Consider the following 25,876-nt stretch of genomic DNA (forward strand, 5'->3'; position numbering starts at 1 on the left):
TAAAAGAGGACCTCCCCTACTAGCCCGGATTGGGATCCAATTTCCAGAGATAATCGCTTCTTCAATGACTTGGTAAAGGCGCTCCATACACATTACAAATAGATACGGAGATAGGGGGTCGCCTTGGCGAATTCCTCTACTTGGTTTGAAGCTCCTAGAGGGTTCACCATTCCACAAAATTTGCAACGATGCAGTAGTTATACACTCCATAATAAGATCCACCATCGTTATTGGCAAATTCATTTGGACCAATGTATCCCTAATGAAAGACCAACGAAGCCTATCATAAGCCTTCTCAAAATCGATTTTAAGAGCCATGTAACCCTTTGTTCCCTATTTCCTACGCATAGTATGGATAACCTCTTGCATTATCACAATATTATCCGTTATTTGTCTTCCCGGAACAAAACTAGCTTGCGTATTGGAGATCAAATAGGAAGAATTGGCTTCAAGCGATTAATAATCACTTTTGTTATAATTTTGTATGCCACATTACACAAGCCAATGGGTCAAAATTGAGAAGCTAGTTCGGGATGATCCACCTTCGGGATTAACGCAATGAAGGTGTCATTAAGATTAGTAGGGAACCCCTTCCCTTCCAATATTGGAAGAATGGTATTATACACAGTAACCGAAATAAGGTCCCAATTTTTCTTGTAAAACAAGACTTGAAAACCGTCTGGGCCAGGAGCCTTTAGTGTTGCCATTTCGTTGACCACCAAATCAATTTCAGTTCTGGTATAGTATTTTGTCAGGGTTGACCAATCATTTGAAGATAATTCTGGGAATATATCACTTGTCACATCAAAATACTCAGGCTCTCCTTCTTCGGTGAATAAGTGAGTAAAATACTCAACTATGTTTTCTTGAATGTCTAACTTATCATGAAGCCACTGCCCTTCATTATTTTTCAATGCTGCTACCTTATTTTTCCAACGACGCACTATCGTACTTAGGTGGAAAAAGGTAGTATTTCTATCCCCATCTTTCAACCATGCAATCCGGGATTTTTGATACCAAATCATTTCTTCTCTTTCAAGAATTTCATCTAAATCCCTCCTTAATTTCAATTCAAGCTTTATCAATCCACGGTCTACACGAGTGGCTAAATTTTTTTGAATGCCTCCAATCCTAGCCATGAGCATTCTTTTCTGTTTATAAACATTGCCAAAGGTGTTGCGATTCCAATTTTGCAATTTGCTGGAAAGGTTTGCAAGGGCAGGTATTAATGGCGCATTTTTTTCCCAGGATTTATCCACAAACTCTCGAAAATTTTCATGGGACATCCAAGCAGCCTGGAATCTAAAAGGACAGTGAGTGGCTTGCAATGGTACAAAACCATTAGGAGAGATAAAAATTGGACAATGATCGGAGTGAATCGCAGTAAGGTGTTTCATTGAGGCCTTGTCAAATCTTACTGCCCAAGCTGAATTACAGAGAGTTCTGTCAAGTCTTCCACTTTGACGAGTTTCCGGAGATCGCCCGCGAGCCCAGGTGTGAGCCGCTCCAGAAAATTCCACTTCAATCAATTCAAGATCATTCACCCACTCGTTGAACAAAGCTGATCTACGAGTTGTCTCACGACAAGAAGTATTTCTCTTCGATGGAAATCTTGTTTCATTGAAATCCCCTGCTATCAACCACGGGTTGCTATTATTGCTTGCAAATTTATTAAGTTCCTCCCAAAGATCACGTCTCTTGGTTGGATCCGGACTCGCATAAACAGCCGAAAAATACCAAGGGGTAGCCCCAACTCTAGTGATTTCCATAGTGATATGTTGGTTATGCTTTATAATTGGACTTACAGTAACTAAGTCCGTTTTCCAGTACACCCATATACCACCACTAAATCCAACTGCATCCACTCTAGTATGACCATCATATCCCAAAATTGTAGCAATTTTGGTTGCTTGATCCCCACCCATGTGTGTTTCAACAAGGGTTAATACATTAGGATTATTAGTAGTACGGACTAAGTCTATCAAGGAGGAAATAAAATTGGCAGTTCCCGCTCCTTGAACATTCCAAACCATACAAGAATTGGTAATGAATCTGGAGCCAAATTAGGTAAAGTGTCTTCCATTAAAACAGGTTGTTGATAAGTATATTAGGTGACTCGTACTTCGTAGCTTTGTCCGCCCGATCGGGCGGACATTGCCCGGTCTGACCGGGCGGAAGAAGAAGAGGTGCCTGGCAAATTCGTTGAAGAAGCTGCTCTCGCGCCCGACCGGGCGAGCCTTCGCCCGACCGGGCGAGCCTTCGCCCGATCGGGCAGACCTTGCCCGGTCTGACCGGGCGGTGGGGGTTGGATACGTTGAAGCATTCGTATGGAGTTTTCTTCTCGCGCCCGATCGGGCAGACCTTGCCCGGTCTGACCGGGCGGAGAAGGAAAAATACGGAACGCGGATTTTGCGGTTTTAGGTTATCTTATTTTATTATCTTTTTGCCCAAGTATCTTTTAATTAGGGATTAATATAAAACCTCCCTAATATCAGTATTAGGGTGAAGAGAGACAGAGTGAAAGCCGTTCTTGAGAAATACAAGAATCATCTTTGTAATCTTTGCAGTTTATAGTGAAATCATTCGATCTCGGTGCCCGTGGACGTAGCTATCACATCGATAGTGAACCACGTAAATTCTTGGTGTTGTTCTTATTGTTTGCATTGAATTTCTTTATTGTTTTCTTGTTTGTTTTCGACCTTTGCTTCCGCTGTCGCACAACAATTGGTATCAGAGCTCAGGTTCAATCCTTGGAGAGTTTCTTGAAGATAACAATGGCAGGAGATTCAACAATAAGAATTGAGAAGTTTACCGGGAAAAATAGTTTCGGGCTATGGCAAATTAAGATGAAGGCTCTGTTAAAACAACAGCAGATATGGCGTCCGTTGGCTCCAAAGAGTACTACTTCGGAGTCAGGAGACGGACCGACTGACTCGCAGTTAGAAGTTATGGAAGAGAAGGCACACTCTACCATATTACTTAGTCTTGATGATCAAATCATCACGGAGGTTGCTGATCAGGAAACGGCGGCTGGATTGTGGCTGAAGCTGGAGTCATTGTATATGACTAAGTCGTTGACCAACAAATTATTACTGAAACAGCGGTTGTTTAGCCTCCGGATGCAGTCAGGTACTTCCTTACGGGAACATCTAGAAAAACTTAACTCTATTTTGCTTGATTTACGTAATTTAGATGTTAAAATTGATGATGAGGATGCTGCGTTGATTTTACTTGTATCTCTACCGTCTAGCTTTGAGAATTTTGTAGAGTCTTTTGTTGTTGGTAAGGATTCTATAACCTTAGAAGAAGTGAAGGCAGCACTTCATACTAGGGAACTCAGAATGAAAGCTACGAGTGATAATGGGGATAATGGTAGTGGGTTATTTGTTAAGTCCGGAAAGTCTAAAAAGAATAAGGGGTTTAACAAGGGGAACAATGCTGGGTCGGGTGCTGGAAACGGCAAGGATGGATCTAGTAAAACTACTACTAAAACATGTTATTACTGTAAAGAACCGGGTCACTTTAGGAATAATTGTCCGGTGAGGAAAAACAAGTCCCAGGCTGCTGTAGTTGAAGAGAAACCGAATGAGAGCTATAATTCAGAGGAAGATTTAGCATTAGTCAGTTCTGCTAGGTCTGATGATTTATCTGATAACTGGGTTCTAGATTCGGGGTGTTCGTTCCATATGTGTCCACGTCGAGATTGGTTTGATACATATGAACCTCGCAATGGGGGTATGGTTATAGTCGGTAACAATGCTCCATGTAAGGTCACAGGTATTGGTTCCATGAGGTTGAGGACTGTTGATGGGCGGAGGTTAACTTTGACTAATGTACGGCATGTTCCTGCTTTAGGAAAGAATCTGATTTCATTGGGTACCCTGGATGAATTGGGGTACAATGGTGTGTTTTCAGATGGGGAGTTGTGTATTTTCAGAGGTTCTGAGTTGGTACTTAAGGGTATCAAAAGGAACACCCTCTATGTTTTTGAGGGTGTTACACTGCCTAGTTCTGCGGTTTGCGCATCTGTATCTCACCAGGAGATGACTAAGATTTGGCACATGAGGCTTGGTCATATGGGGGAGAAGGGGATGCAGCTATTGTCCAAGAGGGGTCTTCTATCCGGGGTCAAGGTTGCCAACCTTGAATTTTGTGAGCATTGTGTGTTTGGTAAGAAACACAGGTCAAAGTTCAGCAAGGGTGCTCACATTACTGATGCAGTGCTCGATTACATCCATTCAGATTGCTGGGGTCCATCTAGAGTTGAAGGTATGGGAGGTTACCACTATTTTGTGTCATTTGTTGATGACAAGTCCCGATACACATGGCTTAGGTTGCTTAAGTCAAAGGATGAGGCCTTCAAAGTTTTCAAGCAATGGAAAGCTTTGGTGGAAAATCGACAAGGAAGGAAGATCAAGAAGCTACGAACGGACAATGGGCTAGAGTTTTGCAAAGACGAGTTTAATCAGTTCTGTGCAGATGAGGGTATAGGTCGGCATCATACTGTCAGGAAGACACCACAGCAGAACGGTGTAGCAGAACGGGTTAATCAGACACTGCTAGAGAGAGTTCGATGCATGCTCTCTAATGCAGGGCTTGGGAGGAGGTACTGGAGTGAAGCTGTGTTAACAGCTTGTTATGTCATTAATAGGGGTCCTCATTCTGGAATTGATTCCAAGATTCCGTTTGAGATCTGGAGTGGTAAGTTGCCTAATTTTTCGAATTTGAAGATTTTTGGTTGTGTTGCTTATTATCATGTTATTGAGGGTAAGCTGGATCCACGAGCCAAGAAGGGGTGTTTTGTTGGGTACGGGGATGGTGTGAAGGGGTTTAGAATTTTTTCACCTTCGGAGGGTCGGGTCATTCTTAGTAGGGATGTTACTTTCGATGAAAACACCATGTATTCAATTAAAAATGCAGAGATTTCAGATTTGAGAAGGGAAGGAGACAATTTATTACAGACAGATGGGGTACTTGAGGTACATCAGTCTACCATTGCTGATTTACCTCGGGTACAATATATTGATGATGATGCTGATGTTCCAGTGCCGGGTACTCCTGAACCTGAGATTACTCCTACTCATTCTAACTCTGGGGATGAGGTGGAGCAATCTAATCAGGGGTCATCTAGTCAACCTGACACCATTCTTGAGATGCCTAAACGAGTTATCAAGAAGCCTGTTAGATTGATTGAAGAGATGGAGGGAAGAAATTGCTGTGTTGATGCGATGACAGGTTATGCATTGAGTGTAGCTGATGATGTAGAGTCATTTGAACCTGCCACATATAAACAAGCAATTAGTTGTAGTGAGTCTGCGCAATGGCTTGCCGCAATGGGTGAAGAGATGCAGTCTCTTTACAAGAACAGAGTGTGGGAACTGGTAAAGGTACCGGAAGGGAGGAAGCTTGTGGGTTGTAAATGGATTTACAAGAAGAAAGAAGGGTTGTCGGAAACTGAGCAAATACGTTTTAAGGCTAGGCTAGTTGCTAAGGGGTTCAGTCAGGTAGAAGGGGTTGATTTTGTTGAGATATTCTCACCTGTGGTTCGACATACTTCTATCCGTGTGTTATTGTCAATTGTAGCACATTTTGATCTTGAGCTGGAGCAGTTGGATGTTAAAACGGCTTTCCTTCATGGCGATTTGGAGGAGGAGATTCTGATGAAGCAGCCCGAAGGATTCGAAGCTCCTGGAAAGGAACACTATGCCTGCAGATTGCTAAAGTCATTGTATGGACTTAAGCAATCCCCCGACAGTGGTACAAAAGGTTTGATTCTTTTATGGTTTCACAAGGTTTTGACAGGAATTCATATGATTGCTGTGTGTATCATAGTAAGCTGGATAATGGTTCCATGATTTATCTTTTGTTATATGTTGATGACATGTTGGTTGCCACAAAGAATAAATCTGATATTGCTAGATTAAAGGAGATGCTTAACTCGGAGTTTGACATGAAAGACTTGGGTGCAGCTAGGAAGATTTTGGGTATGGAGATCTACAGGGATCGGGCTAGAGGTAAGCTTTTCTTGACTCAGAAAAGCTACATTGAAAAGATTTTGTCTCGTTTTGGGATGGAAAAATCGAAGCCTATAAGTACGCCAACTACTGTTAGTTGTAAGTTGTCTTTGTCTATGTCACCTCAATCAGAGGAGGAGTTGTCTTATATGTCTAGAGTTCCATATGCAAATGCGGTTGGTTGTTTGATGTATGCTATGGTCTGTACTAGGCCGGATATTGCGCATGCCGTTAGTGTTGTAAGCAGGTTTATGGCTCGACCTGGGAGGGAACACTGGCAAGGGGTGAAAAGGATTTTTCGCTACCTGAGAGGGACAGCTGATATTGGTCTTGTGTACGGGAATGATAAGGAATGCTTGGTCACTGGGTACAGTGATTCTGATTATGCAGCTGATGTGGATACCAGGAGGTCTGTGACTGGTTATGTGTTCACTTTGGGTGGTTCTGTGGTTAGTTGGAAGTCTACATTGCAGTCATCAGTTACGTTGTCAACTACTGAAGCTGAGTATATGGCTTTAACTTCTGCAGCTAAGGAGTCTATTTGGCTCAAAGGCCTAGTAGGTGAACTGGGTATTGCACAGGATTTTGCTACAGTGTATTGTGATAGTCTAAGTGCGATTTGCTTAGCTAAAGATCAAGTACACCATGATCGGACGAAGCACATTGATGTCAGGTATCATTTCTTACGTACTGACAAGAGGATTAAGGTGAAGAAGATTGGGACTGCTGACAACCCGGCTGATTTCTTCACTAAGCCTGTTCCGTTTAGCAAGTTTAAACATTGCTTAGACTTGCTAAATATTGATTACTACGTGATGTAGTAGGCCCTGAGGGGCGAAGTTGGGGAGCTCCTGGTGTAGGTGTGTTGGCATTAAGGTGGAGCTTGCCCGGGGCTTGTGATGCAGGTGGAGCATTATGAGTTGTTATACTTGGAGACGAGTATGTGATGGGTCTTGGTTGAAGACTTATCGGGATGTATGGCTTATGCATGAGTCCTGCATCGGGTTTGGCTTGAGATGTTTTTTCACTATGTCTTGATGGGGTCGTTTGCTGACTACGAGTTCTCGTCAAGGTGGAGATTGTTGATAAGTATATTAGGTGACTCGTACTTCGTAGCTTTGTCCGCCCGATCGGGCGGACATTGCCCGGTCTGACCGGGCGGAAGAAGAAGAGGTGCCTGGCAAATTCGTTGAAGAAGCTGCTCTCGCGCCCGACCGGGCGAGCCTTCGCCCGACCGGGCGAGCCTTCGCCCGATCGGGCAGACCTTGCCCGGTCTGACCGGGCGGTGGGGGTTGGATACGTTGAAGCATTCGTATGGAGTTTTCTTCTCGCGCCCGATCGGGCAGACCTTGCCCGGTCTGACCGGGCGGAGAAGGAAAAATACGGAACGCGGATTTTGCGGTTTTAGGTTATCTTATTTTATTATCTTTTTGCCCAAGTATCTTTTAATTAGGGATTAATATAAAACCTCCCTAATATCAGTATTAGGGTGAAGAGAGACAGAGTGAAAGCCGTTCTTGAGAAATACAAGAATCATCTTTGTAATCTTTGCAGTTTATAGTGAAATCATTCGATCTCGGTGCCCGTGGACGTAGCTATCACATCGATAGTGAACCACGTAAATTCTTGGTGTTGTTCTTATTGTTTGCATTGAATTTCTTTATTGTTTTCTTGTTTGTTTTCGACCTTTGCTTCCGCTGTCGCACAACACAGGTATTGAAGGTAAAGAAGTCATATAGGCTTCGCTTATTAGTCTTAGAAGACGATTAACTTCATTGGGAATTTTCAATGTCATCACCAAGTCCGGGGGATCCGAGATTGGTGGTAGATAAGAGTCCATTCGAACCTCCAGTACATGAGTCAGGGGGTTCGTGATCACTAGATAAGGTATCCTCAAAAGAATTGGGTATAGTGTTTGAGACATGGGTTGGAGCAATTGTTGTCTGCTTGCAATTGCTTCTCAAGAACTTGGGGAGGCACAGAATTAGCTTGGTATGCGGCTTCGAGATTAGCTTCAAATGAGAAAGCAGTGTTTTCTTTTTCTTGGGAGGTCAATTCCAAGTTTGGAGACAAAGTTTGACTGGGAATATTCACAAATTTCCTTAAGGGGTGTGCTTATATTTTGGGAAGATTTTTTTTTCTTTTCTTGATAGCTTTTGATAGGAATCTTTTTTTATTTCGAATGGGATTGATTTTGAAAATTATTTTTTTCCTTAACAAGATTAAGTTGTTCCTTAGCTGGCTGAAAATATTGGGAGATATCTCCTAAATTAGTTGTACCAAAGCACTGACCATCATTATCTTGAAAAGATTTTGCAAAATCTTCCCCCTCCTTATTAGGCTCCAATTCCTCCTCAACCTGATCTTCCAAAACCGCAAATCTCGAGTTGACTCCTAGTTTCAAGCCTTGAGATTGGTTTTTACCCAATTGCCCCTTTGCCTGTGTCTGTTCGTTGACCTTGGCTTGCTGCCTTACTCCATCACCACCATTTGATTTTTCGGTCGCCTGAAAAGCCCCAATCACCATCTTCTGTGGAACCGTAGTTTCACTTGGAATATTCTTTCCAGCTTGAGCATTATTTTTAACTACTCTAGGATTATTCCTGCGACCAGGTTTCTTAACTAACATCCACGACCCGAAGTCCTCTGTTTCCTCTGGTTTGTTAGCTTGATTATGCAGGGGGTTGTCATGAATGACCATAGCAGCTACACCAGCTTCATTCACAACAGGTGTGCACTCATCTCCAGTATGACCAAGTTTGCCACATTTAAAGGATACCATTTTGATGCCTTCATATAGAATACGCCAAATTCGACCCTTCAACCAAAATTTTGATAATAATGGTTTAGATAGATCAATTTCCACGATTAATCGGGTAAACTGACCTCTTTCTGCTTGTGCTGTAGTTTGATGATTAGGGATGTCTTCCAAGGTTTCCTAAGCCTCTTCTTTTCCTCCTTGGATAGTTGAATGACAGGACAATGATCATCATTCAACACATCTTCTGGAATTAGTTCATCATCAGAAACGTCCTCTTTATCATCACAGTCAAAGATTTCCACATGAGTAGATGAGATTCTCCTCTGCTGGCCACTGATCATGTCTTTGAATGAGTTTGCACCAAGATTTCGTGGAGGCATTTTCGGGTTAACAGGGACTTCCACATCCTCCATAACTTCATCAGCATGAGTAGAGATCTGTTCATCCTGAATAGATTTCTTATTAGATCTTATCAATTGATCAATTTCCTCTATTGAATAGGGATTTTCACCTAGGGTTTTCGAGTTTTCCATAGAGAGCGTTTTTTTTATAGTTCTATGATTTGTAGTACTGCACTAAAAAAAATTAAAAAAAAAAACATTTTATAATTATAATAATTGTAACTTTTTAAAAATAGTCCTTAAAAATTTAAGGGACCAATTTTTATAGTTAGATTTTTAAGGAACCCATTTTTATAGTTAAAACAGGGCCATCTAATTACCCTGTTAATTAATTTAGAAATGTGAAAATTATATATTTAGATTGGTGAATGCAGAACAAAACTTAACTCTCTTTAAGCGATCCAAAGGGACCTTCGTCCGGTTTTTTTGGAGAACTTAAATGGAGGGCTTGGCCAAGATTGGTGCCCAAGGATCGAGGTGGAGCAATGTAGTTTGGCTACATTATAGGCTGTGTTTGTTAGTTTTGTTTTATTTTACTTCTTTATGTTTGCTTTTGCCCCTCTCCTTCACCAAAAAAAAAAAATAAAAAAAAAATGAATATGGTCAATGTTTGATAAATTAATTGAAAAATAAATATGGTCAACGTTTGATCGTACCGAGAGATTAAATCAACTCAACTACTAAGGGCCTGTTTTCTCATTGACTGAACTGAGCTGAACTGAATTGAACTGAAATGAATATTTTATAAGAGAAGGAAATTAGGAGCAGAACTAAATTGAACTGAAATGAATATTTTATAAGAGAAGGAAATTAGGAGGTGAACTGAATTTCAACGTATGAGAACAGACCTTAAGACTTGAAACAAGTATCAAGTTACAAGTCATACCACCATCGCTATTCATTTACAACGCTTATTACTCAACAAAATTATAGTTAGCTTGGATATAATGATTAGTGTTTAAGTATCCTATTTGTTCTCCATTATGTAATGTCATAATTTTGAAGTTTGAAAAACTCCGTAGTGTTTTTTCGATTAGATGAAAAATACTAATTTTGTTTTCTCGGTAAATAATCATTAAATGCTGAATATATATAAATCAAAACTTACAAAATATTGAATATGGTTTTCCTAATACAATTTTTTGTAACATAATTATGAAAATTTCAAGATGATTATCAAATCATTATGAAGAAATAGCCGAACATAATTATCAAATTAAATAAGTATAAACTAACAACCCGTAGTACCGGATCACACACTAATTTTTTATTGTAGGATGAATTTATTAAATCATGTCATCCTCTAAAGTTGCCTAAATTTTGTATGAGTAGCGATTAAGCATATTCAAACGAGTAGATATAATTAAAGTCAATTGACAACGTTTCGTACTAGATTAGATAATATCCATCTCTTATAAACATGTATGTACCTATGCATGGAATCATGGTCCTAAATATGGAGAAGTCTTACACCACACTACTTTAAATCAATTAATGAGTTTTCCTTTGTCTGAATAACTTCTCATTTGAAAGGATTTAAACATCTCAGTACTACTTTCAAATTCAATCAGTGTGTTGACTTACAGATAAGAACTATATGCAAGAAACTTAGAGTTTACGAGTGTGCAGCTAAAATTGGCAAATCGTGTATTTATACTAATAAGTTCATTGTATTTTTGCATTAGGTTTCCTATTGACATTGGTTTCATTATGGTGTGTAATATATTAAGAAAGTAGTTGAATGTCCTTTTCATCATATACAAGTATAAGTTTAAACAAAATAGAGCTTACAAAAGCATAATGTCAAATTATCAACAACGTGTAAATCACTTACAACGTGTAGTTGCATTACTTGCAAATTCACAACCTTTTGGTTTCACTTTGTTTCACATTCACATTATTAGGGCTTGTTCATATTTACTGAACTGAGCTGAACTGAACTGATTGGAGCTGAACTGAACTAAACTGAACTTATTGAAGCTGAACTGAACTGAACTGAACTAAGCTGAAATGAATATTTTATGAGAGAGGGAAATTAAGAGCTGAACTGAACTGAACTGAACTGATTGAAGCTGAACTGAACTGAACTGAAAATAAGTAAATATGAACATGCCCTTAATCATTCTAAAGGGTTTATGGTTTTAACTTAGCTGAGCTCGGCATAAGAGTTTACTATATCATTCAAATTTTATCCTATATCTTACTCCATTGGAAGTCATTTAGTTCACTTAATTTTTACTTAGTAAAGTTTGCACTTGAGTATTCTTCATAGGGGCTTGCGATCAAAATTAAAATTCATAATAATTTTGCAAATATGGCATAAATTCATACAGATTACATTAATCGGTGTTATAAAAAACTAGATAAAGTCCGTGCAATGCACAGTTTGTTTGAATTTTTTAAAATAATTTTTTATGCATATTTTTATGTGCTAAAATTTGTTATATATTTAGATAAAATTCCTGATACCAAAAGATAATATTTTATACTTAATTAATTTAAACTAGGAAATCTCATTCGCCAATGTGTCATTTAAATTATTTAATTTTAAAAGAAATTAATAATCTCGTATTTAATTGGATACCACTAAAAATTATTATCCTACATGGCACGCTGAAAAAATTAAATCCTATGTGGCTCTCTAAAAACTCGGAAAAAAAACTCTCCTTTATATATATACTAGTTTTGTGCTCGTGCGATGCCCGGGTTGTTTATTGAATTGTAAGATAAATTTTTAATCTATATATCAAATTAAATTTTAAAATATATCATTGATAAAAATTAGTTTGGAATTGATGTGCTTTTGTGATGATTTTGCTATCTAATAGACATGTGATGACTAATAATAATGTTGGTGGAAATGTTCGATTTAATACACTAAAAAAATAGCAAAAAATAAATTATATGAAATAAATGTTCAAAGCCCGCTGGGTTATTCCGAACCTAAAATTTTGGGCAAGAGTTGAACATTTCTTGATTCACAACCTGAAGTGACCCAATTCGAGATGACTCATAACCCGATCCTAATTGATGGGTTTACATAGTAATAAAATTCTTAGATTACGAAGTACTCATAGTCTCATATTATTTTAGCCGATTAGTATATATTATAAATGGATGTTTTATGTTTTGAACTATATTAGAATCATAATCTAATAATTTTTTTTAGATAAAATTATAATTCAATTTGTGAATATTGATATTTTATCGAAAATAAAACTCTAAACTAACAATTTTATCCTAAAATTCTATCCAAATAGAATTCTAAACTAACTTTTTTTATCTTGCAAAGTCTATTTAAGTCTATCCTACGTGGCGCGACATTTGGCGAAAAGATGAAACGCCAATTGTCGCTGCTTGTGAGCTGGCTAAAAGTTTAGCTTAATATATTAGTTATATGATATATATTAGATTATAAAACCACAACATAATATTTCATGTATTGACGAGATTTTTTATATCAAGTCAAAGATACCGCCTTAAACAAAATAAACAACCATGATCTTTGACAAAACTACGATTAAGATCTGTTCTCATTGACTGAATTGAAAATAATATGAAGCCCTAAGTTGCACGAGATAGAGAAGGATCCTTTCTTACACCACATTTTTCCCATCACTAACACGCTCATAAACGACAACCCCTATCCCATAAAACGACCACCACTCCTCCCCAAATTTACTCAAAGGGCATAATCGTCACATTAAAAAATTACAATCACTCCCTTCTTTTATACGTAGAGAAACCAACAACACAACACACACAAACATCAAACTCTCGCTGCCTCTTCACGGCAACAACATCAAGAAGAAGAAGAACCAGAGGAGAGAGAAAGAATCTAGAGAGAGAAAGCTTCGTTTCCTCTGTTAATGGCGGCAGCACCAGTTAAGTCGCCGCTACACAATTTCCCATTAACATTTCTGAAATGGGGTTCAAAGAAAGACCAACAAAGATGTCGCCGATCACCTTACGACTCTCCTCTCTCACCTCCTCCGCCGCCGTCTTCATCGGACGCCGAGCCCTCAAACTCTAAAGGATCTCGATCATCTCGCAACCGCCGCAACAACCACAACCATCCTCCGCCAACGCCGCCACCTGCGCAGGATGATGAAGAGGAGAGAGATTGTGGGAAGAAACCAGAAGTTACAGAAGAAGGTTCTGGTGTTGGTGTTGGTGTTGCTGTTGCTGTAAATGAAGGCGAAGGAGATGGTGAGAAAGGGTGGAATCTACGGCCGAGAAGAGCTGCCGCCATGAAAGGGGTTTCTGCTACTAATTCAACTCCAACGAATACTTATTCTGGTGTTGCTACTACTGTGGGAGAAAGTGGGGGTGATAATTTGCCGAAATCGATGAGGTTGCGAGGGTTGGAGACGCAAGGTAATGGCGGAGCTAACGGCGGAGGAGGATGTGAGAGAAGAGGGATTAAGAGGTTTTGGATCTCTTTATCGAATAAAGAGATTGAAGAAGATATTTACTCTATGACTGGTTCTAAGCCTTCTCGTCGCCCTAAAAAGCGCCCAAAGAATGTTCAGAAACAATTGGATGTAAGTTTTAATTTCTGGGTTTTATTCAGTTTTTGATGTTGTTGTGATTTTTAGTTGATGGTTTTATTGGGTGTTTTTTTTTGTAGAATGTGTTTCCAGGGTTATGGATGGTTGGGCTTTCGCCTGAATATTATCGTTGTCTTGATGTACCGCCAAAGGTGTGTTTTTAATTCATGGTTTCTTTGATTTTTCTGGGTTTTTGTTATTTTTGTTTGATTGTTGAATTGGGTTGTTTTCTGCAGAGGTAGATATGAACATATCGCAAAGTGTTTTTGCTTAATTTCTGGCGTTTGGGTAGGAGGTAAAGTGTTTGTTTCTGGATTTTTTAAGCATTGATTTTGAGTATTTTGCTCAAATGTTGTAATCTGTGAGTTGTTGAGGGTTTGGATGTTAAGATTGTTCTGCTGTTTCAATTTTGCAGGTGCATAGGAAGGGGATGATTGAAGGGGAGTGTGAATTTTTTTGAAAGCTTGCCGATTGCCGTGTTCGGGCCTCGATTTGGAGGTACTGTTCTCTGTAAAGAGGGGTGATTTGGGACGTCTGGATATATAGAAGAATGATGCCCATTGACTTTTTTGCTTTATATCTTTTGGTATACATAGTAGATTAGAACTAGAGCTAGTGCAATGGCAAGGGTAATTTAGTTTTATTTTAGATTAATTTTCATGATGATTTGGGTAGTTGCAGTATGTATAACAAGGATCTTTGATTTTATGATGAAATGGTGTTGATTATAGCCTGTGAGCTTCATATAGTTGCAGCAGTTTTTTCAGTGACTGTTTAAAGGTTTCGAGAAAAGGTGGTTTATTGACTATGGATTATGATGTGTGACAGGCTTCCTGAGTTTATTTGGGAACAGATTAGCTTTCATGTTCTTTTTCGAAACCCTAAATCTCAAAATTGAAAATCTTATCTGTGTTTTCCAAGCTTATTGTTTATGTAAAGCACTATTCCATATTTCCATCCCTTTTCTCTGGCAAAGGATATATCTGTGGAGGTTGAAATTTCTTGTGCTTCTTGCATGTTTCATTCTCTCTCGTTTTTATTGTTGTTTTTTTTTACCTGTTATGTTCTCTTGCTTGTCATTGGTAGCAAAATGACGACTAAATGCGACTTCGATTGAAATTGCTTTCATTTTTTAGTTTTAAGAGAGATGGTGTCAGACTTCATGAATAGATACATGGCATGGACTATGATGGAATGTTGAGGAGTAAGTAATGTTCAGTTTCAATTACTTATTCCTCCAATGAAACAATCCCACTTCACAATGCCCTGTGATTCCACTAAACCTTCTATCATTCTCTATGTAAAAATGGTAACTAGTTATTTGCAAGTAGAAAACATAGATTGTTTGGAAATCTTTGATCTTTTTTTTTTTTTTTTTTTTTTCTCTGGCCATACAATGCATATCTTCCGAGGATTCCCCTTTGTTTCCATTTTCAAATCTTGCTTACATTTTCTTGAATATTTGAGTGGGTTTATGATACATGTTGTGTCTTTTCCGTGGCAGTTCTTTTTTCTGTGTCTTTACTATTTCATTATATCTCCTTTCTCTTGTCCATAATTCTTTATCACTCTATATTGAATTGTTAACTTCTGTATTTTGGTCCTCTTTCTGTTTATCTATCAGTTTTGGCTTTTTTTTGTCGTAGTTCTTTGTATCAATCAGCCTTTGCAGAATAGTGGTGATCTCTGATCTATGCTGGATAGAGGCTAATTTTCTATCAGTTTTGGCGTTTTTTTTTTTTGTCGTAGTTCTTTATATCAATCAGCCTTTGCAGAATAGTGGTGATCTCTGATCTATGCTGGATAGAGGCTAATTTTATGCTTAATGGCTGCTGTATTGTCTCTGATTAGAAATACTTGTTTAGGTTTATGTCTTTTGGTATTCAGTCCTGATTGTACGCACAATTTCTTGCATTTATTTGCAAGACGATGCGTGAAGGTCAGATTGTTAGATTAGATTCGTAGACAAGTGGTTATTTCCTTACATGGAAAAGTGGAGTATTCATGATTGAGTTGAATTTTCTTCATTTGCTGCTATGGTAGTCGTCATCTTTTAGGTTTATTTAGATAGTCAGATTCAATAAAAGGTAAGTTAGATGAAATTAGAATATAATTCTGACTTTGAAATAGCTCACATGAATATTCTTCATTCTTTCATTTGTAGGATCAATCTGTTACAGATTCTTCATATTTAAAGTGTGCTTGGACTTGTTCCTCCCCTTCTTCATACGTAAAGTGTGCTTGGACTTGTTCCTCCCCTCCCCTTCCCTTTCTTTGTTGTGTTTGGACTAGTGAATGGTTGGTATACCGTCATTGTTGGCTGCATGTGGAAGTTTATATGTCGTTCTGGTGGAAATCTGGAAATTGTTTGATTGATACCTACAATTGTAAATACTCCTAATGTTATATCTGGAGTTTACTTTTTAAACAGGGCAGGTTTTCCAAATTGCATACTCGTAGAGTCGTATACACTCGGGCCTATTTTGCTCGTGTTGAGAGCTTTTATAGCATGAGTGATACTGGATGTATATTGTATCTTCTTTTATGTACTCTCGGCTCTAGGAGCTTCGGATGGATAATCAATTCTGCTTAAATTGTTTGACCAACAGGGCTGTCATGTGTTGTAATGTTTACAGTTATGGGTTGTATTGTTCAACCAAATTGACTTTGCCGTGTATTTTGTACAGTATTCGTAGATCGGTAGATGTGTGTTTTATGTTGCGTTTGGTGGAAGATATAGATTGCATTTAGGAGTATCACGTGATATGAGCTTATTTTAGGTTAGTCAGATGCTTTCACGTGCTGTTTCTTTACGGCGTGGAGTATCACCGATTGGGTATCTTTATGTACTACCTATTAGACTTCTAGCGTACATTTTTGCAAAAATATACAGTATTCAGTAATACGGAGTACTCCATATTTTTTTTCACGGGTCTATATTAATTGATTGTTGATGCAGTGGTGATTGAGATTTAGGGTTGTACTTGGTTGGGAGGACTACATGTTTAATCCCATGCAATAACAATTGGGAGGAGATTGAAACCTAATTACTCATAATTGAATTCCAAATCTGAATTAGCCTAAAAGGTGAACCGAGTGGGACACTAAGAAAAAAATTACTCCGTATATACTTCCTTCGTTTTTTATACTTGCAACAATTTTCTAAAATGAAAATATCATAATACTTGTTAAACACTATAAATGAAAGTTTTTTTTGGAAAAAGTTGTACTATTTATCTTATTTAAAGCACATAACCCACTAAATTATACTCCAAACAACCTCTCATTGCATTTTAAAGTGTATTAATCATGTGAAACCAACATTTTTAAAAAAAAAATAGTGTAAAAAAGTTTGTGTTGTAACTTGTAACTATTATAAAACGGAAGAAGTATATACTCTTTAATAGGAGCACAAATCTCATCTTGCAATAGGATAGCTTTAGATATTTGTTGCTTACATCTGTAATGTGTTTGTTTCTTTATACTCCATATACCATGGAATATCTTTTATGATTCACATGTTTATGGGTAATCATTGCACTAGCTAAATCTTAATTGATGTTCTTAGTGGATAATACAATAAATAAAATTCTAAGATAAGGAAAGGAATCAAAGGATCACTCCCAAGTGTTGGTAGAATTTGGTTTGAATTCTGTCAATCAAACTTGGATCTTCACTTCATCCAATTGGAGAAGCTAAATGTGGTGTACACCGGATACACCATCCACCTGATTGTGGATTTATTAAGACATAGCATCATTAACAATCAACTACCAAGTTTTAATTTTCCTAAAAAAAAAAAAAAAAAAAAAAAAAAAAAAAAAAAATTAATAATTTAATTACAGAGAATACATACTCAATATATTTTGGTTGGGGTTAATCATCAAAGGAAATTGGAATCAATTGCCCCATTCCCTTTGTTGTTGTTTGTTAGACCATATTTTTCATTCCCTTTCCCCTCTTCATTCCCCAAAATCCCTCCAACTCCATTCCCCACCCCCCCTAGACTTTCCCTTTCCCATTCCCATTCCTTGTCCACCATACCACCACCACCATACCACCACCCTTCCACCTTTTCAACTCATCGGAAACCCGCACCACCAACCACGACCAGCCGCGCCTCCCTTCCCCTCACAGCCAGCCACGCCTCCCTTCCCCTCCCCTCACAGCCAGCCGCGCCTCTCTTCCCCTTCCCCTCACCGCATCGCACTTCCCCTTCCCCTCGCCGCGTCGACGCCGCCTCCCTTCCCCTTCCCCTCGCCGCGTCGCCGCCGCCTCCCTTCCCCTTCCCCTCGCCGCGTCGCCGCCGCCTCCCTTCCCCTTCCCCTCGCTGCGTCGCCGCGCCCTCGCAACATTTTCCATCCCCGAAAAAACCATAAAAAAACTAAATCCACGACCAGTCAACCCTCCCCCACCCTCGAAACCCTAGCGCCTAGGGTTTCGAGGGTGGGGGAAGGTCGGACAGCCGATTTTTCGGGGAGTGAATGATGTTTTTCGGGAGAGGGGAGTTTCTAGGGTTTTTCGGGGCTGATCTCCGGGGAAGAAACGGTTGCGCGGAGGCCGGCGAATGGGAGGCGACGGTGAGGGGAAATGCGCCGAAGGTGTGGCTGGTGGTTTGGTGGTCGGATGGTGGCTAGATAAGGTGGAACGTGGGTGGTTGTGTGGTGGTGGGTTGATGGGATTGTTTCCCTTTGTTTTTAAAACAAATAACATAGAGAATATTAGGTAATTTCATTCCACTCTCTACCATTCCCTTTGTTCATTCCATCCGTTTACCCCGGGTGAACCAAACGGCCCCTCATATTAATGCTACTGGAGTATAAATCATAAGCTCGTGCTTACTGATGAACTTTTTTTTATAATACACAATTTATAACCTTTCATAGCTTTTTTATGTGGTCAAACAGCCAAAAAATGTATTTGGTAATTGGCTTTTTAGTTAGCGAAAAAGCTGGCTTTTAAGCCAAAATGAAAAAGCTGCTTTGAATAGCTTTTTTGTTGGCTTTTGGCTTGTTGGCTCCCAAATTATCTTATAAACAACCAACAGCCAACAACCAACAATTTATTTACCAAACACTTTTATAAACAACCAGCTTGAAAAGCCAATTTCAAAAGCCATTATAAATAGCGAAACATTCTACCTGGTCAAACAAGCCACGTGAACCAGCCAACCGCCAACAACCATTTGCCAACTAAGGCCTATATCCTTAGAAAACTGATTCATCTTTCTTTTTTTCTCACTCTGTATTAAAGTAGTAGGTTAGTCACGTATGAAAATTCGTGTTAAACTATAAATAATAACATTGAAATTATCACGTAAATTACGTTCCTTTTTTTTTTCGGGTTGAACTATTGGCCGCCTCAAGTTTGAGGGCCCAATTTATTGCCAAATGTGGGCTTGAAATATGAATAGTAGGCCTATTAACATCAAAAAAACAGCCCAGTCCAAATAAAACTATCCAATCCTCACTTTTGCTTTCAGCTCAGCCCATGTCTCTCACTCTTACTTCTTCTCTCGCATTTCCTGATTAGGGATTAGTAATAAATTTATAAAAATACCATTATTAACTTCTACCCTTCCCCTTACTTTTTCAATTTCATTAAGGATAATTTAGTCTTTTAAAACCCATTTTAATCCCTTCCCCTTATACCACCCCCCTTAGTTATAGAAATGGAGGGATAAGTGGGTGATTTAATCCCTATCCCTAACCCCCTTATAATCCCCATCCCTTTAAACAAACACTACATTCCTTCCATTCCTATATTTTATCCTTCTCCCATCCCTTTTATCCCCCTAAACAAACACCCTCTTAATGTACTCCGTATTAAGAATGTGAGTATGATTTTGACGGACATTCCATTTTAATATACAACTCCCTCCGTCCCTTAGTACAAATCCTCTTTTGAGCATTTATTACTCACATAATAAAGAAAAAGAGGCTTTTAATTTAGAGACGGAGGGAATAATAATCAAAATTTTGTATTACGAATAATAAATGTTTATTGACTTTATTTCTCCTCTCTTATCATGATCAACCCACAACCAACAATTTTTCAAATCATTTTATTGAGGAAAGATTAGTTTTTTTACTTGATATAGTCCAAATAGTACAGAATTCTACGTGATTCTTAAACATGACAAGAATTTACATATAAATTGTTTCACACAATTAACTTACTTAAGATTTTATGTCATGATCACAAAACATCTTGATTCATCTTTCCCTAAGAACATCAATATGTGGTAATAATTATAACATTGAATCATTTTCAGTATAAATGGAATGCTTATCAGAAGAAAAAATTAAAAGCTATTGAATTGGGTTTACCCAAAACTTCACAATCATGTAAGAAACTTGCCTTGCTATACCACTCATTTGATAGCAACACAACTATAAATATTATGTAATCGGACATAATAATTGGCTAAAATTAAAGTTGAAATGAAATATTAGGTCCACAAAATTATCTCTATTAAATATTATAGATAACATTCAAACACTAGATTATGACCGAAAGTTACTATCACAGGCTCACAACATTTATTGTCAATCAAATAGTGTACTATAATGAGAGTGATGGATAGCTCAAGTGGTTAGAGCTTCCCTCCCGATTCCAGGAGATCCTGGGATCGATTTTCACCCTCGCCCTTGTGGCTCTCTAAACACCAAAAAAAAAAAATAGTGTACTATAATTCATGTTAAATAAACCAAGAGACAACAAGTAAGTTACAAAAAAGGACTTCATCATGAAGGACAAGTAATTCAAAATTATATGTTGAGATAATATTAAAAGAGATTCCAAACTTGAAGATTGATTGACTATATAAATAGTGTTAGATGCAGAAACAAAATGTTTCTAAGACTACTTTTACTAAATTTGGTAGAACAAATTCAATTTTCACATGTAATGTTTTCTTAAATGAGCCTTTTAATCCGATTAATACAAGTTTTACATTTTGTTTGTTTGTTTGTTTAATCTTGATCCTCTTCGTCTATCCATTTTTATGTCGTACTTCATCCATCTTTTAATTTATTTATTTTGACGACAATTCTATTAGAAATTTAAATAATTAAAATAGAAAAACATTTAGAACCGGATAGAGAAACATTTAACTTCATACGAAGTACAAATTAAACACCATTCACAACGAAAGTGGGGTTGTAATTCTTTTGGCCCCTCCTTTTGGGGTTGGGGAGGGGGCGAAGGGATAATGGATAATAGCCATAGAAAAATTTGAAATGAATAAAATCAAAGCAAATAGTTAACCCGTGAATTGAAAGCTCTTGTTTGCTTACTCCTTTTCATATCTTTATTACTATTCAATAACTTCATAAATAGGTTCATTAATCATATACAAGTAGGCTATAATATACCAATTACATGTTTAGTTATAAATGGCAAAAATATGACCAAAGAACACCTAAAAAATCAAGCATATTATACAAATAGCTAATGTCCTACCTTTTAAAGCAAAAAAAAAAAAAAAGAAGGGCATACATTCAAAGATCAAGTTGCATTGAAAGGCATAGACAATTAGATATTACGTGTTAAAAACTTCTTTGCATGAATATATTCTTAGAATGCTCAATAATTCAATTTATGTATGTATTCTTATGCTGATTTGTGTGATGCTCTAACACTTAACACTTTCAACTTGATCGAATTTTGTAGCATAATCAAGTATCACCAATGTTCATGTACTTTTTCTCCCTATGGATCTAAATCGATTGTATGAGCCTAGCGCAAGCACATTCCACATAGGATAACGATCTATCAAATTGTCTATCATTCAGAACAGCATACATACTACATTACTACGTATATAGAGTGACGCGTAACATAAGATCCCACAACGTGTACATCTCTTTATTTATATTCCTTCCCTAAAGAGTTCTATGTTTCCATTAAAGTAGTTACTTTAGGAATAGGATACCATATGATATATAGAAGAAACTTGGTTAGTTTGTCACAATCTATGGTCCCCGTTATCCTTTAAACAAAATACAAATATAAATGTAAATATAAATAGTGGTATAAAGTATAAAATGGGCTACTAATAATTGATGAAATGGGGGGAATAACTTTTGGGCCGCCTAAGATGAGATCATATGGGATGTAGTAATGTTGCGTAATGGATGAAAAAGGACCACATTAGTGGCACTATCATAAACCTCAGTTTGTCTTATTGGGCCATACACATCTCATATAATTGTGGTCCATTTGAGCATTGTCTTAATGAAGGAATATGGTTACGAGGGTATTGTGCCTTTTGGGATTATCATTTTTGGCTGGCACTTTGCTTGCAATTTGTCCCCACTTCTAAAACTATGCGTGGAAGAGTCTTGTACTCTCTACGTTTATTCCAAGAGCTACTGCCTACCAGTGGCGTATCCAGGAATTTCCGAACTGTGGGTTCGGAATCTTAAAAAACAAACGATGCTCATATATTAATTAAATATTCAATATATAAGTTCAAATTTTTTATTACAAATGGATGGATTTAACAGTTGCAAAATAATAAATAAATAAATAATTAAAAAAAAACCTACAAAAGAATTCTTCGAGTTTTATACTTTGAAAGCGTGCTAAAACATTACTACTTCTATAAATGATAAATCTATAATTATATTGCAAAAAATGAATATTACACGAAAAACAAAAATCTCAAGTCCCCAATAAACACAAATTTGACAATGAATTTTTTTTCTAATTATCAATTAAAAGACCAAGTAAAAATTTTAAATTCTAAGTTTCTAAATTCAATTTGTACGTCAACAATATATCAAAACTAATTAAACAAATCAATAATTAATCTAATTATCACTAATTTACAAACAAATAAAGATTTAATAATTAAGAGGAGTAGAGGAATAAGGGGACTGTTGAAACTAATACGTACTAAAGGATAAAAACAATAATAATATTAGATAAGTATGAAGCAAGTAAAATAAAGAACTCATAATATTTCTTCATGCTTAATTCACTAAATACAAGAGCCATATATGTAGGCTAACAAACAACAAATAATAAGCTAAAAAACTGAAAGTATAATGTCATGATTAAACCCACTAAATAAACTCATTAACTTCTAAATTCATTTGACTCTCTAATTTAACAAAATGACCAACATACTACTCCTAAAATTATTGAACCAACTATGGACTAATTCATAAAGAACAACGGAAGAAATCGAAAGGGGAAAAAAAAACAAAACAAAACAAAGCAAAAAAATGAGGGTGGTTGTTCTCGAACCCATGATCAAGAGGAGCCTCACTACTCTATTAGTCACTCCCTTACCAATGTACCAGAGTTACATATTTGTTTATTTACTTCACAAAAATTTGTTTTAACCTTATTGTTTTCTTTTTAAAAAAAAAAAATATCAAAACTTATAATTTTTTTTCAAAAAATCTGGGGGTTCAATGAACCCCCTTGAACCACCCTAGATCCGCCCATGCTGCCTACGAAGTTGTTTTTACCATAGGTTTATGTAAATCGGGTGGAATTTTGAAATCGACCTTTAGTAATTTATCGTGAGAACAGAAATTAGAATAATCTTTCAAATTTTTATTTGGATTTGGATGTTTTAAGCTAGTGCGGGTCTTCAAGGACTTGCTATAAAAGTTGGCAAACCAAACGTGACAAATTGACAATCATGTTAATTGAAGTTCATGGATTTTCAAATTTGATTTTTTGTTAGGTCAATTTTCATTACTTGGTGAAAATTTTAGATTTTTTGGTGCGGGCAACTAATTATTTGGATGTTTACTGTAATTTTTCACAGCAAATTTTACTGAATAAGGTACATAATCAAAATAAAAATCACAAAAAATAAAAATAAATAGATAATAAACAATAAAATAGAAACCAAAGTATTTTGGTAGGTGTACATAAAACAAAGTATATAGAGCCACCTACTAAACATGCTAAATTTTAATTGTAATTGATGATTTAAATGTATACCTAATTGAAAAAAATTTAAATCTTATTATGTTTGTTTCAAAATCTTTTAACATATCACTTTCTTTTTTTAAAAAAAAATGATGTAATTATAGATAATACGGCTAATATATACTCCCCCCGTCCTCGAAAGAAACGACCCTTTTGGGTTGATTTTGTGGATATTAATAAAGTTAAATAAAGAGAAGTAAAGTTATATTGGAAAAATAAATTTATATGGGGTTTATAAAAAAAAGGAGAGAGATAGTAATAAAAATATATGGAAAAATAAAATTTTATACGGAGAAGCTAATTTTGCACAAATATTGTTGTAAATTGATGGGTATTTTAATGCTAATGAGTCATTTTTTTTTAGACTAAAATTAGGCCAAATGAGTCGTTCTTTCGAGGACGGAGGGAATAATATGTAAAGACACTTTAAAACAAAGGTAAGATCCTATTCTCATTAACTGAACTGAACTGAACTGAAATGAGTTGAACTGAACTGAACTGAACTAAATTGAAATGAGTATTTTATAAGAGAAGGAAATTAGAAGTTGAACTGAATTTTAACGTATGAGAACATGTCCTAAATAGCAAAGAAATAATGTTACTTATATTCTTATAACTTTATAAGGACTACTTAAGGAGTTCGAAATAGAAGATGTCTGGAAAAACAAGGAATTGAGGCTATTTAGAAAAGGGTAAGATTGGAAACCCGTTGAATCATAAATCCTAAATACGGAGTAAGAATATTCCAATCGAAGTTATAGATATGGATGTTTTAGTTAAGAAAAGGTGACATTCTTAGTTAATGATGACATGTTAAGCTACATCCTTTCAAAATAATAATAATAATAATAATGAAATGTTAGGCTACAATGTAGACATTTCACACTTTGAAAGCCTATTTTAAAGTGAGGTCTGCTTTGAGTTGCCGGTGGCAATCGTCCAATTACAGGCAAGCATTATAACAATCATTCATTTGATTAATTTTCTCAATTTTTAAGTTTTACTCTCAATCAATCAACTATCAATAGAAACACAATCATATTTAATCATCAAAATTTGTAAATCCAAATATTTTACACAGAAAAGACTAAAATTTTAAATAGTAAGTGGCTAATCGGTCACAAAGTTAGCGATACCCTTTTACCAAGTGATATAAACATAAAAATGACAAAAAAAAAAAAAAAAAAAAAAAAGACTAAAATTTTAAAAAGTTAGGGGCTAATCGGTCACAAAATTAGCGATACCCTTTTACCAAAACTGCCAAGTTTATGCTATACACACTAACACGCCCTATACACTTGGTATATAACAATAATTTAGGGGGGAAACTCTACAAAAACGTTCTAGTGATCTTTTAGCAATTATATCTCAGTTATTCCATGTATCTATTCTATTAAGGAAGGCTATATAGAACAAGTATTTCAAACAATATATTTTGGTACAGCAATACAAGTCATAAATTGATCTAACTTTGGCGTGTTTACCTTGCAATTAATTAATCCATCTTTTCCAATTGTATTGGGTATAATCAACCCTAGCTACTACTCATAATGATGAAATTTGCCTTCTCATCTATATTGCCTATTTTGTTGGTTTGGTGGTAATTAACTAAATAAGTACTCTTTATACAAAAATTGATTGGTCTCAAAAGAAGAGTGGCAGTTGAGAAAACTAAAGAGTAGCGTTAATTATCCAACTAATCTCTTACTATGCAAGAATTTGTTTTATACCATAATCAAACATGCTTTTTGTACAAGTAAATTTTTATCCTTACCAAGTAAATTGAACTACTACGTAGAAAGGAATTAACAAGTGGTATGTTTTTTTTTCCCAACTTTTATGTAATAATATATAATTTGACAAAGATCTAACTGTGTAAAACACAAAGTATAATTTATTTATTTATTTTTGACAGACAAATATTGTACATATTCTAAATAAAGAACAAATTACTAAATGAAGTAGAAGGGTGATTGTGTCATTTCATCTTAATGAATGCATTGATTTTGCAGGCCAGGGAACAAATTAGCAAAAATTGCTTCTTTAACACAATTTGCTGCTATTTTTCCTTGACAAACTTGAAAAGTAAACATGATTCTCAAATGATAAAAAAAAATAAAATAATAATAATAATAATCACTTTTCAATTCCAAATTCAAATATGTCCCATGTTAAAATTTGACTATGTTATAGCTA

At 36.4% G+C, this 25,876-nt stretch overlaps 2 protein-coding genes across 2 annotated transcripts; one reads left to right on the forward strand and one right to left on the reverse strand.

Annotated features, from left to right (window-relative positions):
• Window positions 1–509: 509 nt before the first annotated feature.
• LOC110722546 lies at window positions 510–1,925 on the reverse strand. Its single transcript, XM_021901811.1, has one exon. It carries the CDS (start codon window positions 1,923–1,925, stop codon window positions 510–512), a length of 1,416 nt encoding a protein of 471 aa, XP_021757503.1.
• A 10,989-nt stretch (window positions 1,926–12,914) lies between these two features.
• On the forward strand, window positions 12,915–14,474 carry LOC110722836. The gene is made up of 4 exons (XM_021902136.1): window positions 12,915–13,720; window positions 13,807–13,878; window positions 13,963–14,021; window positions 14,142–14,474. Exons 1-3 carry the CDS (start codon window positions 13,046–13,048, stop codon window positions 13,966–13,968), a joined length of 753 nt encoding a protein of 250 aa, XP_021757828.1. The 5' UTR covers window positions 12,915–13,045; the 3' UTR covers window positions 13,969–14,021; window positions 14,142–14,474.
• The last annotated feature ends 11,402 nt before the right edge of the window (window positions 14,475–25,876 follow it).

The sequence above is a fragment of the Chenopodium quinoa genome, unplaced genomic scaffold, assembly GCF_001683475.1.
Source record: "Chenopodium quinoa cultivar QQ74 unplaced genomic scaffold, ASM168347v1, whole genome shotgun sequence".
Taxonomy (NCBI): domain Eukaryota; kingdom Viridiplantae; phylum Streptophyta; class Magnoliopsida; order Caryophyllales; family Amaranthaceae; genus Chenopodium; species Chenopodium quinoa.

Coding starts and splice junctions, on each gene's coding strand:
- LOC110722836 (XM_021902136.1), top strand. CDS start 13,046: ATGGCGGCAGCACCAGTTAAGTCGCCGCTACACAATTTCCCATTAACA. Junction 13,721..13,806: donor ATGTTCAGAAACAATTGGAT/GTAAGTTTTAAT, acceptor TTTTTTTTGTAG/AATGTGTTTCCAGGGTTATG.
- LOC110722546 (XM_021901811.1), bottom strand. CDS start 1,925: ATGGGTGGGGATCAAGCAACCAAAATTGCTACAATTTTGGGATATGAT.